Source organism: Sminthopsis crassicaudata, chromosome 3 (genome assembly GCF_048593235.1).
Source record: "Sminthopsis crassicaudata isolate SCR6 chromosome 3, ASM4859323v1, whole genome shotgun sequence".
NCBI classification, from domain to species: Eukaryota; Metazoa; Chordata; class Mammalia; order Dasyuromorphia; family Dasyuridae; genus Sminthopsis; species Sminthopsis crassicaudata.
The window spans coordinates 381,805,285-381,823,737 of record NC_133619.1 but is presented as its reverse complement, the minus strand read 5'-3'; the positions used below and the strand labels follow the sequence as shown (position 1 = coordinate 381,823,737).

Sequence of the window (18,453 nt, the reverse complement as noted above, 5' to 3'; positions counted from 1 at the left end):
TCTTTCCCACAAAGCATTTTACTACCAGACATTTTTGTTAATATGGATCTAATCATAGGTTTACAAATTTTTTCTATGGTCACTTAGCATTATAGCATATGTAGCTATTATATATAGCATTATAGACAGGGAATAGACCTGAGATTTTAGTATAATAGAGAACACATGGGTATAGAAATTACCTTATCCGATATGGGTGAAAACCTTTTCTATAATACTGTAGCCTTAGAGAGTTCCCTAGATCACTGAAAGAATAATTGACTGGCTCCAGGTAACACAGACAGTATATATCAGTGACAGTATTTGAATCCAGATTGTCCTGGCTTTCAATCTGACTTTCTTGCCAGTATATCTATCTTTCTTTTTTATGGCTTTTAAAATTTGCAAAGAAAAAAAGTCCCAAACTCTAACTTGGCATTCAAGACTTTCCCCTACAGGATCCATATATTCCCTACACATTAATGAACTAAACCAGTCTTAATAAAAATATTCTATCACTGGAAATTTATTCAAAGCTTTTCCAGTGTAGTAGAACTTAGAAATTGATATTCTCTGCTATAATAAGTTTCAAATACTAAGGATCATTTCTGTGCCCCAATAAAATATGAAAGAGGATTTTTTTCTTATGGATAGGGGTAATTTATATACATGTAAGCCACTTTTTTACATTATCCTTTATTTTCAATCATTTAAGCAAGTATTTTATGAAATACCTTTTGTGTTTCATATATCTATATGTCTCTGTGTTTAAATGTATATATATATATATATACATATATATGTAAATAAATATAAAATACTTTCAAAGTAAATGATGACTTATTTAGAGATAAAGTATGAGAAAACACTAGTAGTTGTGAAGATCAAGAAAAGACACATGTAGGGTATAGAATTTGAGCCAAGTTTAGAAGGAAGTTAGAGATTCTAAGAGGTAGAGAGAGACAAAGGAGGAAATAGATTTCTGAAATGAAAGATTGCCTCACAGAAAATTTAAAGGTTAGCAATAGGATATCATATGTAAGGAATGTTGGTTGGATTACAGAATAATAAAGTGTAATAATGCATAATAAAGCTGGGAAAGTAGATTCATTGAAAATAGGTTTTAAAATACAGGAGTTTATATTAATTATATAGGTATAAGTAAGCCATGGGAGTTTGCTGAACTAGAGAATGGTCATACTTGGACTCTAGAAAAAATAATTTCTGAAATTTTATGGAGTAGATATTATGGATATTGTAGTGAAGAGGAAGATAACATGATAAGGTATTGAGATTAGATTGGATTATAAAATCAACAAAAATCTTTTATGATACATATTTATAATTTATATAATAATTTAATATAATTATATTAATAATTAATAAATCAATTGTATAATAATTTATAAAATATTGCTACTGAAATTACCTGAGTGCCTAAATGACAATAACAAACAAATGAAAAATGAAGTTTTATTGGTTTTTGTATAAATCAAGGCCACAGATTGTCAATCTGACTAGATAGAGAACTGAGGGAGAGAAGAATTGAAACTGTATAAATACAAAATAATAAAGTAATAATAGCCAATATCTATATAGTTTTGGGTTTTCAAAGAGCTTTGCCTTTATTATTGGATAAGATAAAAAACAGTGGTTCATATGAATGTTACATTGCTGAAAATTCTAATAGACATATAGTTTTATGCAATTTTGGTAAAGCTGTGAATTGTTTCCAGTAGGTTTTTGGATGATTTTCTAGGATTCTCGAAGTATATTGTGTCATCTGCAAAGAGTGATATTTTTCTTTTCTCATTCTCTATTCTAATTCCTTTAATTTCTTTTCTTATTACTAAAGCCAACATTTCTAATACAATGTTGAATAATAGTGGTGATAATGGGCATCCTTGTTTCATGCCTGATCATACTGGGAATTCATCCAGCTTTACTACATTGCAAATAATGCCTGCTGTGGGTTTCAGATAGCTATTGATTATTATTTTAAGGAAAGCTCCCTTTATCCCTATGTTCTCTAGTATTTTAAAGGAATGGGTGCTGTATTTTTTTCAAAAGCTTTTTCTACATCTATTGAGATTATCACATGATGTCTGTTGATTTTGTTATTGATGTGGTTGATTATGGTAACAATTTTTCCTCATATTGAACCAGGCCTGCATTCCTGGTATAAATCCCATATGTTCATAGTGTTTCTGTAATCTCTTTAAAATTTAAAATTTTAGCATCAATATTCTTTAGCGAGATTCTTTCCATCTTTTGGCCCTGTGTTGTTTTAGGTATCATTGCCATATTTGTGTCAGTAAAAAAGATTTTGGCAGGACTCCTTCTTTACCTATTTTTTCAAATGGTTTACATATTATTGGAATTAATTGTTCTTTAAATGTTTGATAGAATTCACTTGGTAAATCCATCTGGCTCAGGGGATATTTTCTTAGGGAGTTTATTAATGACTAGTTCAATTTCTTTTTCTAAAATGGGACTACTTAAGTATTTTATTGTATTTCCTTTTCTGTTAACCTGGGCAATTTGTATTTCTGTAAATGTTCATCCATTTCTGTTAGATTGCCAGAGTTGATGCCATTGAGTTGTACAAAATGCCTCTTATTTTTTTAATTTATTTTTCATTGGTGGCAAGTTCACCTCTTTCATTTTTGATGCTGATGATTTTTTTTTTCTTTCCCTTTTCTAATCAAAGTTGACTAAAGGTTTATCTATTTTATTATTTTTTTCAGAAAACAAACTTTTAATTTTAGTCTACTTTCCCCTGGTCTTTTATTGAATATACTATTTACAGCATTGTAATCCAAAAAGTAAGCATTTCCTATTTCTACCTTTTGGCATTTGATTTTGAACTGGGCTGGAACACCCTTTTCACCCCAGTGAGACTGATCTTTCTTAAAGCTTTTTAATTTAATCTTGAGCTGCAGAGGGGTTTCATCCCATCAGACTGTTTAGAAACTTGATTTCATATGTTTTTTGAAAGAAACTGGGAGAGCTCAAGCAGCTTCTTGACTACTCTGCCATCTTGACTGTACTCCCCAAACTCCCCCAGATGTGTCTATATAGTCTCAAATATACCCATACTCCCCTATAAAGTGTATATTATGCCCCATCTATATTCTCATTCTAGATGATTACCAAACTTTCTCCAAACCATGAGGTACATATGGGAATCAAACTAAAAGATCCAAGAACTTCTTCTAGATATCTTAACACTGCTTACAAATGGAGCATGAGTGCCTCTCTTTATGTGATGGACATACCTCCTTTTCCATATATCTTTTAAATATTACTTTATACTATAAAAATATGATTAATAAAAATAAATGCCAATTTTGCATTTCTTATCCAGTATCCAAGTCTTTCTTTTTTATTGTTGGACCTGGTATAGGAATGATCACTGAATGAATATCTAATAGATATCTCTTTATTTATAGCTCTATTTAAATATATAAATACATATATTTTGTATGTGTGTGTGTATATGTGTAGCAGCTAGTATGTGACACAGCTATAGGCCTGGAGATCAAGAAGGAAATTACTACCATGTTGAAAGTTAAATTATTTATTGAATAATTAGCCCCGTAGCAAAGATTAACATTACCAGGGAGAAGCTGTACTATTAAACCTACATGTAAATGCTTAAGAATGTCATATTAGACATTTCCATTGGACCATATGTGAGAAAGAGGTCAAATCTGTTAATATATACATATATATATATATATGCCCAAAGTAACAAGACAGAGAAGTAGGAAAATATCTACAGAAGAGAACAGATAGTTGAAATGAAAAGGTATTTCTTATTTGGGAACCACAGATAATATAACTATAAAAACTAAGATTAGAGCTAGAGCCACAGACAATATAATTATAAAAAATGAAGTTATAGCTGTGTTAGAAAAGATAGTTCTTCTTGCATGCATTGGACAGATTTTCATTTCAGCAGACTGATGGGTGTCCTGTTGATTATCCTTTAGATGGTCAGAGAAGCACAATATGGTCATGGGACTTAGGGTTGGAAGATAACTTAAGGTCATCCAGTTTAACTACTGGATTTCATAGTGAAAAAACCAGGTACAAAGTATTTCAGTAATTTGTTCAAGATTACAAAAATGGAAGAGTCAAGATTTGATCCTGGATATTCTGACTCCGATTGCATTTCCTTTGCCATTATATCATGTGATTCTTTTTGCTCCAATATCCTTTTCCTCTCCTACAGCTCAAATTCAGCTCTTCTTGCTTATTAGGATCAAACTCAGATATCTAATAGAGTATTCTTAAGCATTTCTTTTTAGTTTTAGTGTGATAACTTTCCCATGGTAATATTAATCTTTGCTTTGGGGATATTATTCAATAAATAGTTTAAAATATTTTGTTTTTAATTGTCAACAATCGCAGATCTCTGCATAGCTATGAGCACAGTGCTAATTTTCTTATTAAAGCTACTCTTATCAATGCTATTTTTATGGAAGTCAAACATTGAAATTATGATCACTTTCTTTACAGATAAAAAGACTTGTGGACCTCATGAATTTCAGTGCAAAAACAACAACTGTATACCAGATCATTGGCGCTGTGATAGCCAAAACGATTGCAGTGATAATTCAGATGAAGAAAACTGCAGTAAGTAACTCTCAATTAATACTACATATCTTTATTTTTTTTATTTAGAATATATGCATGACTAATTTTTAAAATAATATTATCCCTTGTATTCATCTATTTATTCATCTTAGCCAATCTGACAGGTGTGGACTACATATCTTTAAAAGAGATAAAGTATAAATTAGGTTCTGTTTACCCCATAGCCTACTTTTTCATCTATATGGTTATATTTAGATAAGGATATTCCTATGAAATTGACCCAGATCTGAATTGTAATATTTGTGACATAGTCCTGAAGATTGGTTAAAAACAGTATCATGAAGAGTTAATAAATCACATTAATTTTTGACAATAAAAGAAACCCCCATTGCATGTTGATATGAAGCTGAATTATATAGAGGAAGGACAAAAATATTTTCTAACAGACTAGCAGATTTAATTTCAGCCTTTTAATGTTATTAGTTCCCTTATGCATACTATTTAGTGAAATATCATCCAGCCTTCCTAAGAACAGTTACATAGCTCATTTTGTAAAGTAGATACTTTTGAGCATGTAGTTTAAATGGCTTTTCTTTAAAATAAAATAAATTTTTAAAAAGATTGTTCTCTTCTGCTTGTCAAAATAGATTCCAGTAAAGTAAGAATAATGTTAATAATAATAATGTTCAATCAACTTGCTTCCCAAGATAGAATTCTAACAATACAACATTACTTTCTAAATCCATATCTTTAAATCTGTTTAAAAGGCAACATGAAACTCATATCATACTGAACGAAGATACCATGTGATTGTTTATTATATAAAGACAGAAATCCAACAAACATGTCTTAAGCACCAACACTATGTAGATTCCAGTACATAGAGAAAACCAAGGGGAAAAAATAGAAAACAATCCCTAAAGATCTTACCTTCTATTGAGAAGATGTTCATGAGTAATACTACAAGTGATCATTTGGTGATAACTTGTACTTGTATAGCCAGTTAGCTCACAGTAAGCAAGCATTTATTTGTGTTCCAAGCACCTTATATACAAAGAGAGGCAAAAACAGTCACTGACCTTAAAGAACTCATAAACAAATGAAGGATGAATCAAAGTAGGTACAAAACAATAACAAAGAAGGGAGGAACTAAATAGTTTAGAGCACTGGGGAAAACTTCCAATAGAAGATGGTATTTGATCTGTGGGTTACCTAGGTGGCAGATGGATATAGCCCTCAGCTTAGAATCCAGAATACTCAAATCTGGCCTCTAATAAGTGACTTGGCCAGTGACCTTGGACATGTTTAAGAAATATTCAATTGCCCAGTGTGGCTGAATTGTAGCATTTATGGTGAGAATAAAATGTAACAAGAGTAGAAAGTTAGAGGCCAGGTTATGAACAGCTTTAAATGCCAAACAGAGGACTTTGTTATTTGATTTCAGAAATAATGGGGAGTCATAATGAAGTTAATTTTTCAGAATTCACCTACATCTATAACTCAATACTGTCTTTTCCTAACTGTGGTTATTGTTTTATTCGCCCAAGAAACCTAAACAGACTTCTAAAAATCAAATCTTCAAATATAATCTATTTCATATCAGTTTAGTTATAACCTGTGAATAATTTAGCTGTTTGGTCAGAAAAACATTCAAATAGTCTTTGTTCCTTTTAATTACTTAATTTGAACATTATATAGACAAAGAGATATCAAATATGTGACCTACAATTCACAAGTGGCCTACAATATTCCTGAGTAAAACTGGATCAGATTAAAATGTAATTGGAAAGTATTTTAAAAATAAATAAAAGTACAACAAAACATTGATAACAGTAACACATGATTTTCTAAGTCAATATGTATCTTACAGTGTCAGCTATGAATAATTTAAGTGATACCACTGATATAGCCCACTGATATAGCTGATATTGATTAAGCATGGAAGAGGTAACAATGTCCCTTCTATACATGCATGGCTCAATCTTTTTTTTTTCCTTTCCTGAGGCTGAGGTTAAGTGACTTGCCCAGGGTCACACAGCTAGAAGTGTTAAGTGTCTGAGACCAGATTTGAACTCGGGTCCTCCTGAATTCAGGGCTGGTACTCTATCCACTGCACTGCCTAGCTGCCCCCTGCATGGCTCAATCTTTAAGAAATAAGAGAGCCATCAAGAGGTTTTGGATGGGGAGCATGATATATTGGAAAGAATGTAATACTTGGTTAAAGTCTCACCTCAGATATTTGCTGAGTGACAACAAGCATTTAATGTGATCTCTAATTCTCAGCTCTTAAATGAGTTGAATAATATTTTCACTATCGACATAAGAAAATATTGTGAAGGAACTTAAAAAAACTTAAAAAGTTATATAGAAGTAAGCTCTTATTATTACTATTTTGTTTTAAGATTCTGTTATTCAATTTTCCCTTTAGATAATTAGAAAATATTAATGGCTTATAAGTCTGGAAATTATTCCACCAGAATGATGATATTGGATTAAGAGTAATTTTTTCTTAATCGTTGAACTATAGCTTCAGAGCACAAAGGGATCTTGAAGAAATATCCAAATCAACTCCAGAATTATGACCCTGGAATGTCACATTATAGTGCAATTATTGCCTATGCCTGAAATTTAGGGAAATATAAAGGACTTTCAACTTTCTTTGCAATGTGTTTAATTGTAAGTTTCAGCAAGAAATTGAAATGAAAATTCATTGTAAATTATTAGCTATTCAGAAATAGAGAGAAGGTGAGAAGTCAAAGCTGAAGTATAGAATTTGGAATAATTTTGTGAGGGTGCTAATTGAACTGTATATCAGTATTTACTCCCCTAAAAGCAAATACAGAAACAACAGAACAAAGAGTTTAAAAGAAGACAATAGTAAAAATAGCAGCTTTAACACCAATAGACATACATGTAAGTGTTTATGTATCTATATATTTATGAATATGTGGATATATACATATGCATATAATTCAATTCAATTCAATAAATGATTAGGTGCCTACTATGTCTCAGGAGGGGCACCTAAATGGCAGAATTGATAAAGAAAATAAAGTCTGGAGTTAGGATGACTCCTCTTAAATTCAAATCTGGCCTCTGACACTTTACTGGCCATAAGGCTTACCCTTTTTTGCCTCAGTGCTCTCATCTGCAAAATCAGGTGGAGAAGGAATTGACAAGCTCCTCCAGTATCTTTGCCAGGGAAACTTCAAATGGAGTAATGAGTTGAAGTTGATTGAAAAATAATTGAGCAACAACATGATAGAAATTACGTTAAGCACTAAGGATATAAATAAGAAAAAGAAAGAAAATCCTTGCCCTCGAGTTTACAATCAAATCTAGTGACCACACTCAAAGGGAATCTGGTAGGTAGGAAGAAGAGCTGGAGTAACTCATTCCTCAAGTTAATATATGCTTTCATGGAGGTGAAACCAAAGAAAGAAACAAATGGAAAAGGGAGAATTATCTGAAAAATTAAAATTCTTTCTTTGTAAAGAAAGGCCCCTAATGGTAGTCAACACAGTACTATTCCCTACTCTCTAAAAGTTTATTATAATAATTAGCATAGATTTAGATATTGCTTTAATGTCTGCCATGATCTTTTCAAATATTATCTTATTTTATTCTCATATTAACCCCAGAGAGTAGGTAATTCCCATTTTCGGATGAGGAAACTAAAACAGGCAGAAGTTGTAATTTGCCCAGACTTACAAAGCCTGTAAGTATCTAAAGTTGGAGTTGATGGTTCTGTCCCAATGAAAAATGTCAGACTGTATCTACTGTACCACCTATCTGCTATTTATAGCCCAAAGTAAATATTCTTGATGAATTTTTTTAAAAAGTAAAAAAAAAAAAAAAAAAAAAAAAAAAAAAGTTAATGAAACCCCAAAAGAATAAAATATATGTTGTCAAAAAAAGAATAAACAACAAAATATATACACTAAAGAGAGTGACTTATCTTGAGTAAAAAATGGTGATATTTGCCACAAGAAATGCTGAATTTTTACTGGATAAGCAGCAAAACTCACCAGAATTAAATGTAATATATATGCATATATGTATACTTATACTATACATAATATGTATATATATATATATAATGAGAGAGAGAGAGAGAGAGAGAGAGAGAGAGAGAGAGAGAGAGAGAGAGAGAGAGAGAGAGAGAGAAAGAGAGAGAGAGAGACATAAGACAATAAGTTAAAGAAGATAAAAAAGAGGGTTAGGCAAAATCAATTTACATCAGAAAGACAAATGCTGTTATTTTGTAAATCTGTCCATTTTAATTTAAGTATGTTTTTTTATTATATTGCTTCTCAAAATAAATCAAGTACATTGTTGTTTAGAGAACTGGTTAAAAAGGCAGGAAGGCCTGTTCCATCTGGGAAATATAATAGCAGCCTGAATCTGGGCAAGTCACAGCTTCTCAGCAAGAGATTTTTTTTGACCATCAGAGACAGTGAGACCTGCATTGCTAGAGTTTTCTCACCCAATAGTTCCCAGTGCCAATAAAATCACAGATCTAGTACCTATCTTGGTTGTGAATTTACTTTTATAGCAATACACTAAATCTATTAAGAGTCTAGTATATGTTTCAACAGAAAGTCTAGTTCTCTACTGTTATAATTGAGATGAGAAAATAGTAATACTCTCAAGATTTGTTTCCCAAATATTTCAGCACACACACACACAAAAATTGTGTATAAAAATAAACATAATAAAAACTAATATAGTTCTAATATTTATAAATGAAAGTTATATGAAATCTAATTAGAAAAGGAACAGGAAATGTCATTTTTATTTGAAACACCTTTCCTAACATTTTGAACCTAAGACTTGGACTGGAAATATTGTTTTATAAAAAAGTAACTTTGTACTTTTAGACAAATGTCAGGAAATACTATACTGGGTCACCTCCTTTTAAAACTCAGGAAATCATTTAAAAATGGCTTGCAATGGGGCAGCTAGGTGGCGCAGTGGATAGAGCATCATTCAGGAAGACCAGAGTTCAAATCTGGTTTCAGACACTTAACACTTTCTAGCTGTGTGACCCTGGGCAAGTCACTTAAACCCAGCCTCAGGGGGGAAAAAAATGGCCTGCAAATACATCTAAAGTATCCTTGAAGAAAATGTAAAAAGGGAACGGATGGGGCTTTTAAAGATGATTTTCTACATCTACATATGTGGCTGCAAAGAGACTAAGACGTTATGAAATCCTACTCTCAATTAATTGTTGATTTAAATAAAGTACCTCAATAGAACAAAACACAGACTTTTTAAGGATCTCTTGAAACAAGATAGCTTCCATGTATGTATTAAAATAATTTAAGACTTTGTGGCAGGTGTATCTTGAAGATAATTATTCACTGATTTTTTGAGTATTGGCATGTGAAGTAAATTGTAAATTAAAAGGACATATGAAGACTTGTTATACTTTTTTTTTAGTGTTATAAAGTTTACTATGTACAGTCTAAACCAAATCATAAGTTCATCTCAATGATTTTCAAAAGTATTTGTATGTGAAAGTATAATTAATCAAACCAGTAGTAATGCAAAAAGTCATTTGAATTAGTCTATTATATATAGTCAATCTGATCTCTTTTTACTCTCATCTCCACTTATCTTCTTTCCTCTATTTTCTCCTTTCCATATTTCTTTCCTCTTACAATATCAAAAACCTCTATTTAATATAAGTTGATCATGTAATAATTTGTATTGTATTCATGTGTGCATGTAAAATGTACTTAATGTTTTAATGAAATGAATATTGAAAGTTTTGAATTTTTCATCTCTTTGTATATCTATGTAGATATACAAAGAGATGAAAAATTCAAAACTTTCCAGCTCATCTTTCTTTTATGAAACCTATACTATATTGACAAATCTTATAAATGAAAAATATGTACACTGCATAATTAATATATATGTTCACATTTATGTATATATATATATATATATATATATATATATATATATATATATATATATATATATATATATATATATATATACACAGAAAATAAAGTTTTTATTGGTGGAGTGCCTAATTGATTAAGAGGAAATTTTTCATAATTGGAAAATTTTGTGGTATTTTCAATGATCCTAAAGTGATTACTGTTGAGAAAGCCCACCTCTGTGAAACCAATATTCTTTTGGAAATACAATCTTACTGCAAATCTTAGAGCATTCAAGATTCAGAAGAATCCTAAACCATAATAAAAAGACTCATAACGGTTAAAAACATTAAATTACCAAGGAAAAGCCATATAAAAAATTGAATTAACAAACAGTTTAAAGGACTTGTTTATTAAAAAAAAAAAAAAAGAGGTAAAAATGAAAGTTAGATGCAAAGATGAATAAGATAATTATCTGTAGGAGGGTATACAATCCTCTAAGGAGAAGTTATTGAAATAATCACATAGCAAAAGGAGTCAAAGAGTATGGACTGATGAAAGTCAAAGGAATACATTAATGTAAAAAACATATGTCTCAAAGTAATCCATTTATACAATATTTAAGTTTTAAATGACAAAGAAAATCCAGTAAGGAATCCAGCTATATTAAGTAATCAAACTTGTCTCTTATTTACCAAAGGGGTGTGTGTGTGTGTCTGTGTGTAATTGTGTGTGTCTATATGTGAATATATATAGAGATATAGATATGAAATTAGTTGAAAAAAGAAATGAAGCAATTAACAAAATAATGTTTTAAATACAATGTTTTCCCATAAAATTTTCATAGCTGCTGGTAATAGATCACTATGTGTTTTAAGGTAACTTTTGGGCTTGAAAACAATAGAATCTTATTAGTATTAGAGTTCTGAATTTGACATTAAAAACCTAGAAACATGAGGGAAATCTTACCATGAAAATGTTTTTTATTTATCAGAATGAATACAAAGCATTTTGCCTTCCCAGTTATTAGCCATACAGAATACTTTACCTCTTTTACATTAATAATAAATGAGTAACTAGCAAACTAACAAAAGTGGAAATAAAAATACTTGACTAAAATGCTGTGTGATAGTGATATATATGGAGACAAGCTATTCCTACTTTATTTGAATGTCTAGTAACTACATCTATATCAAAATATTATTTTTGTATGTAAGTTGTATTAATTATACAGTAAAAATCTCTTCTATATATATGTTTATGTGCCTACATACATATAACATTTTTCCCCCTGAGGAAATTGGGATTAAGTGACTTGTCCAGGGTCACACATCCAGATCAGATCAGACTCAGGTCCTCCTGACTTCAGGGCTAGTGGTCTATCCACTGCACCCTCTAGCTGCCCCACATACAGATATCAACTAAAAAGCTATTTAATGCCAAAGAATTTCCAAATGTTATATATTATTAAATTCAAAAATAAAATAGTTCTTTAGCACAGTTCTATTTGAAAAGAGCACTGGACCAAGTCAGGAAATCTAGATTATAGATTCAGCCCCAACTATAATGGTGTTACTCTGCCACTTAAACTCTCTGAACTTCAGTTTTTGCATTGGTAAAATGCTGAAAGTTGGGCCAAATAACTTTTTAAGTTTCTTCTACCTCTCATACTATAATTTTCACTGATGCTTTTATTTCCAAAAATATGATGTTGATTATAGTTTTATATATATATATATATATGTATATATATAATATGCTCTTTTCACTCTCTCTTGATTTAGTGCTACCTCAAAGCCAAAACAAAGCAGTTCATTCAGAAATTAAACTAATTGAAAAATGTTGATAGCATTTTGATACAAACTATAATATTTTGGAAATATTCTTTAAAATGTTTGTCTATATTAGATATTATAGAAAATTTTTTCTTAACTTATTTTATGGCAGGTTAACTTCAAGGCATCCGTCAATCATCTCAAAATAACTATCATTATAATTACCATACCAAGGTCTAAAAATTGACCTCATCTTGAAATTTGGAAAGATCAGAGAGAACAGATAGATGAAGAGAAATGTCAATTTTTATGGGTTCTTCACTATTAAATATGTTTTCTTCAAAGTAATGAAGTAGAATATTTTAAATAACTTCTAACATTTATGCTTCTTTTTTTGTTTTATAAAATTCTTTATGCATAGTAATACTATGGAATAATTTCTTTAAGTTACTATTATCCTTGGGACAACTAGATGATGTAGTGGAAAGACTATACAGCCTAGAGTCTAGAAGACACATCTTCCTGACTTCAAATCTATCTCCACATATTTACTAGCTGTGTGACCCTGGGAGGGCCATTTAACTGGTTGCCTCAGTTTCCTCATGTGTAAAATGATCTGGAGAAGGAAATGGCAAAGCCCTCCAGGAGCTTTTCAAAACCTCAAATGGGGTCATAAAGAGTCATCCCTTTTACAAGGAAAAGGGAAAAAATGCAAAGCTCAGAAAATGTAAAGAAGTTAGGATAGTCACACACCTAGTAAGTATCAGACTTAGGACACAAACTCACTTTCTCCGATTCTAGAGCCAATGTTCTTTTCACTACACTACACTCCATCTCTGCATTACACAATTTGAGGCTAAAACCACAGAATCTATTTTATTCAACAAAGTTTGTATTTGTTTATAAATAATTCATTCCCCATAACCAAAAGCGAATTTGCTGACATTTTTCAAAACACAGAGACAGGATGAGACACATTGGGATGGGAAAATCTTTCCCACTCTTAATTTCAGTTTTTTAATTCATTTGCTTCTCTAGCACCATACCTAGGAACAAGAGAAATAAGAATGGCATAATGAAGTTTGTTTTCAGAATCAGCATGTAATCTATATTTTTAGGGAGGAAAACACACACATACATACACATATAAAAATGTGTACCATTTTTATAATCATGCAACCACAATGGTTTTTGATCCATTCATAAAGAAAATTGTGTCAAAGCCAGCAAAATCATAATGGTTTAACATATGACACACAATTTCATTTTCAATTAGCATAAATGGGGAATTAAAACATTAAGGGGCAAATTAATCTTTTTTCAGTAGAACCTCCAAAGCATACTAAATTATAGAGTTCTGATTCATTTGTAAGGAATTAGACATGACCATATGTGTAATATTTATTTTCACTCCATTCCTTTAAAAAAAGAAACCTTTATTTTCTATTACTTAGCTTTTCAGCTTCCTTTTACAATGTTGTTTTTCCCACTTCCTGATAAAACCAAATGTGTCAGTGAAAAAAGGAAGGGTGAGAAGATTTTAATGTAACTAGAGTTGCAAGAAAGAGGAAAGTAAAGATAAATTAGTAAATTAGAAGTCACAATGTGATGAATCTTTAGTTTGGTGCTCACCCTAAATAGGAAATTTGTGCTGTCATAAATATAGGCAAATGATATGTTTTGGAAACATCTTGAGGAGGACTAAAGTGAGGATGAAGGAAATTGTCTTCTTATGCAGATTTAAAATGGAAGAAGGATTTTCTATAGGTAATACTCTCAGCACTCCAATCTATGAAAGGCATTATACTGATAGGATTAAGCATAGGAAAGATGTAGATCATTCAAAATGTTATTTAAAAGCACTGGAGAGAGTTCATCTTAACCTACCAGCCAAAAAAAAAACACCACAAAACAAAACAAAACAAAACAAAAAAACAAATAATCAAAGTATACATGTTCTTCAGATATGCAGTTGAGTGAGCCACACACAAAGTTAATAGACACTCACAGACACACATACATAGCTATATACTTAGATACACATACATGATCTTCCTACGTGCCAGGTATTGTGCTATAATGGAAATTGGTAGCACATAGTTGACACTAAGGAAAGAAGAATGAGGTCAAACAGAAGGATCAGAATAGACAATAAGGAAGTAAGGAATGGAGGCTTCTCTTCCCTCAGATCCTCAGAGTTGTCCCATGAATTTTGTCTATAAAATGTCTGTTTAAAATAAATACTTGTAATGGCATAACTTCAGCAGCCATGAGAGTCATTATTATACCACAATTATATGTAGATTTTCATAACTTCTTGCAATTTGGCTGGCTTTTTTTATTAAGAAGTAAGGTATTTACCTTTTGTCTGTTTGCCAATTATTGCTTTAATGTCACTTTCTATTCATGTCTTTTAAAATAAGTCTGAAAATTCATTATAATATATATTGTAGCTTCTCAGTGGGGCATTTTTTCCTACACAATTTATTTGCTTTGCTCGGCTAACTTCCAATTTGCTTCTTCTTAATCTGATCTCATGATTTATACTGTATACATTTCAGAATACAGTGGCACATAACAGACTAACACTTTTTAATTTTTTAAAAATTTTTGTTTCCCAGAGCCACAGACCTGTACCTTGAAAGACTTTCTCTGCGCAAATGGGGACTGTGTTTCTTCAAGGTTTTGGTGTGATGGAGATTATGACTGTGCAGATGGCTCAGATGAGGTAGGCAACTCTGCAAAAATGAAACTAAACTGAAAACAATTCTCTAGAACCACATTTATAATTATTATTATTCAGTCCAATGAGTGTGACTAGGACAGATATGAAATTGACCTTTGCTCTTAACACATTCAGATAAGTGTTACAACCACCCACCAAGCTACACATAGTCAGCATAGGGAATAGTTCTCATGCTACTATTGACAGTCAATTTTATAGTGTATTTTACCTCAAGTGGTAGATGGCTGGGTTAGGAATTGATGTTTAGAAACTTTATTCCCCATAGCTGATGCCCTTGCCATCTGTGAATGTGTCCATAAACTTGCTGCAGTATTTATAGACACGGTAATATTTTTATGCATTTTAAACAGTGGCTTGTCTATAATTTCTCTTCTTCAAGTCTATTGCCTTCAATAAGAACTAGCAATTTTCCTTAGATGCAGAAAACAGATCATTTAATATATGGCCATGTTCACATTGCCAGAGCGAAAGATTAAGCAACTATTTTGGTAATTTAATGAAAATGAAGGTGATGAAGGTGATTAGCTATATAAGAAGATGAAAAAGATAAGCTACATACACATTGTGTAACTCAAACAGTTTTGTTTAAAATATTATTGTATGTCTAAATAATAATGATAATAATAAATAATAAATGATAATAAATATTTATTTTGTACTTTAAGATTTGTTAAAATGAAAATATTTTCATGGGCAAGAAAACATTTTTGTGAGAACACTTGGGGTTTCAGATAAAATGCCTGAAGAAGCCTTAACAAACACACACACACACACACACACACACACACACACACACACACATATTCACATGTATAAATACGTATGTACATATATATATGTATATATATATATGCAATACATGTATGATAAATACAAAGCCAAGATTGGAATTATAAATACTTGTTTTTTTGTTTTGTTTTGTTTTGGTTTGGTTTTTAAATTTCAGTGATAGCTGGGAAGAGAGGCATACCCCTATATTTGAAACATGATGAGGGAGTCTATCATATACATATAATTTTAGAATTTAATGAATCAAAGTTTCTTACTCACTTTTTTTTTCTCTCTTATTCAGTCTTTTTCTTTCTTTCTGCTCTATTTCACATATAATATTCTTTAATATTGTCTGCTACCTAAAGCATCTGTGAATATAATCTGTGTTCTTGATTCATTAATTACCATTTAAATATTAAATGAGATTTATTAGGTTTAAAGATCTTAAATGAATGGAAGTCATTAATAATCCATTATATTTTTTAAGTATCATTGTTGATATGTGTACTTTAAAACCATTGATAGCATTTCTTCAGTTGGTGTCAGTAGGTATCCTATAGCTATATGCTTGAATTTTCATGATTCTTTAACTCTATTCATTTTACCATCTGTCAGAAATTATTCCTGCCAACACTGAAATGCACTAAATAATGATTGCATGTAGTTGAAATATTAATACTGGACAGGGAATTTCTATTGTATTCCCAAAACATAAGCTTTATCTACAAAAGTAATAGGAGATGTAGTCATCATATACATGATTCTGACAAAAGAAAACTGAATTACTTGCAAAGGAAGTGTATGGAAACTTGTTTAAAATCATCTAAAGTTTGCTGTAAAAAATCATCAATTAAATACATAACAATAATGTATTTTAAAAATGTGATCATGTAAAAAGTGGCTAGAATTATTGCCTTTTTTATAGTTACCAAAATATAAATTGATCCTCTGTTAAATATAACTCTAACATTGCCCTGAGCTTCCAAGACAAATGACTTTATTTTGCTGTTCCTGGTTTTTTCAAAATTTTGCTATAACTACATATAGTATAGGAACCTATTCTAACTCTACTCACTGTTACATGATTTCCAAAATAGGATTCATATTTTGTGGGCAAAATATTAACTGGGATATAGGTTGATAGGAAAGAATAGGATAGAATTAAAAAAAAAAAAAAAAGGAGAGGAAAGGAGAGGATGAAAAGAGCAGAGAGAAAATCTCAAGTTTTTAAGACACTTCCATTGGAACCTCCTTTCCTGCATATTTGTCAATGGACTCCATTTAAATACCTGCAGTGATATAAGCTGACAAGAAGGACTGAAACATAATCTTCCAAAGCTTTCTATTTCCCTTTGGAACAGCTTTCATTATTAGGAAGTAATTTCATTTTTTCTAAGCTTCAATTTCTTGATTCTACCTTTGACCTCTGACTTTGCTCTCTGAAACCTAATAAAAGAAGTCTAATTCTTCTTCCACATGATAGCCTTTTAAATATTTTAGTCAGTCAATGAACAAGCACCTTTAAAATGCCTTCTGTACTTCAGTTTCTGTTAAGTGCAGGAGATGGAAAAGAAAACATGGAACTATCCCTGCTAACAAGAAACATTTATTCTACTGGGGAAAATTGCAGTGTATATACAGAATGACTCTGGAGAAGTCATTTAACCTCAGTTATTTAGGATTGATATTATTATTATTTTTACCTCGGGATTCAAGTAAAGAACCCTAGTTCCTCATATATACAATAAGCTGGAAAAGGATGGCAAACCACTCCAGTATTTTTGCCAAGAAAACCCCAAAAGGATTCACAAAGATTTGGGCTTGTCTGAAACAAATATACAATAACAAAACTTGACAACAGCTGTCATTTCTCCAAACTATAAGTCTTCCCTTCTTTAGAAGTAATAATGTGGTGCAGTGAATAGAATAATGACTTCACAGTCTGGAAGACATGATAGATTCAAATCCCGCCACAGATATTAGCTGTGTGAGTTTGGGCAAGTTCTACCTCAATTTCCTCAGTTATGGTGAGAATCAAACTGATATAATATTTGTAAAATACTTAAACATAATGTCTATCACATTGTATATACTTACAAATATCTTGTTTCCTTCCTTTCTTTTCTTTCTTCTCCCTTCTCCTGTCTGGTTTCTACTCTGGTTTCTTTCCTCTGAATATACTCCAAGTACTCTCCAATTGCCAAATGTCATTTTTTTAATGTGGTACCTAAACTAACTTAGAACTTCAGTAGTTGTCCTACCAGGATCACTCAACATGACTTTCATTTCACTCATTCGGAACAATTTTTTTTTTTTTTTTTTTTTTTACAAATATAGTCAGGGATCCTATTAACTCTGGATATATTTTTTTAATTTATAAGGATTTTTTTCCTTTCTTTAATAAATGTAAAGTTAAGTAAAGCAAATTCCCACATATCCATGTCCAAAATATACATTTTATTCCATCACTTCTCTTCTCTCACAGTGCTATAGAATCATGGTCAATAATTAGATTGATTACAGTCTGTAAGTCTTTGAAACTATTTTATTTTTAGAATTATTATTGTAAAAATAATTTCCTTATTTAGTCTTTATGAGTTTATAAAATCTTTCCAGATTTCCCTGAAATATCCCTTTCATAACCTATGAAACAGTATTCCATTAAATTCATATACTATAATTTGCCCAA

The 18,453-nt window shown here is 30.9% G+C and overlaps 1 protein-coding gene across 3 annotated transcripts in view; it reads left to right on the top strand.

Moving 5' to 3' along the window:
* LRP1B (LDL receptor related protein 1B) overlaps positions 1–18,453 on the top strand; it is a 2,473,587-nt gene that overhangs the window by 2,250,376 nt on the left and 204,758 nt on the right. For all 3 annotated transcript variants that reach the window (XM_074301983.1, XM_074301982.1, XM_074301981.1), the window contains 2 exons: positions 4,504–4,620; positions 14,869–14,975. In XM_074301983.1, coding sequence (XP_074158084.1) covers positions 4,504–4,620; positions 14,869–14,975 — 224 coding nt within the window. The remainder of the gene's footprint in view (positions 1–4,503; positions 4,621–14,868; positions 14,976–18,453) is intronic.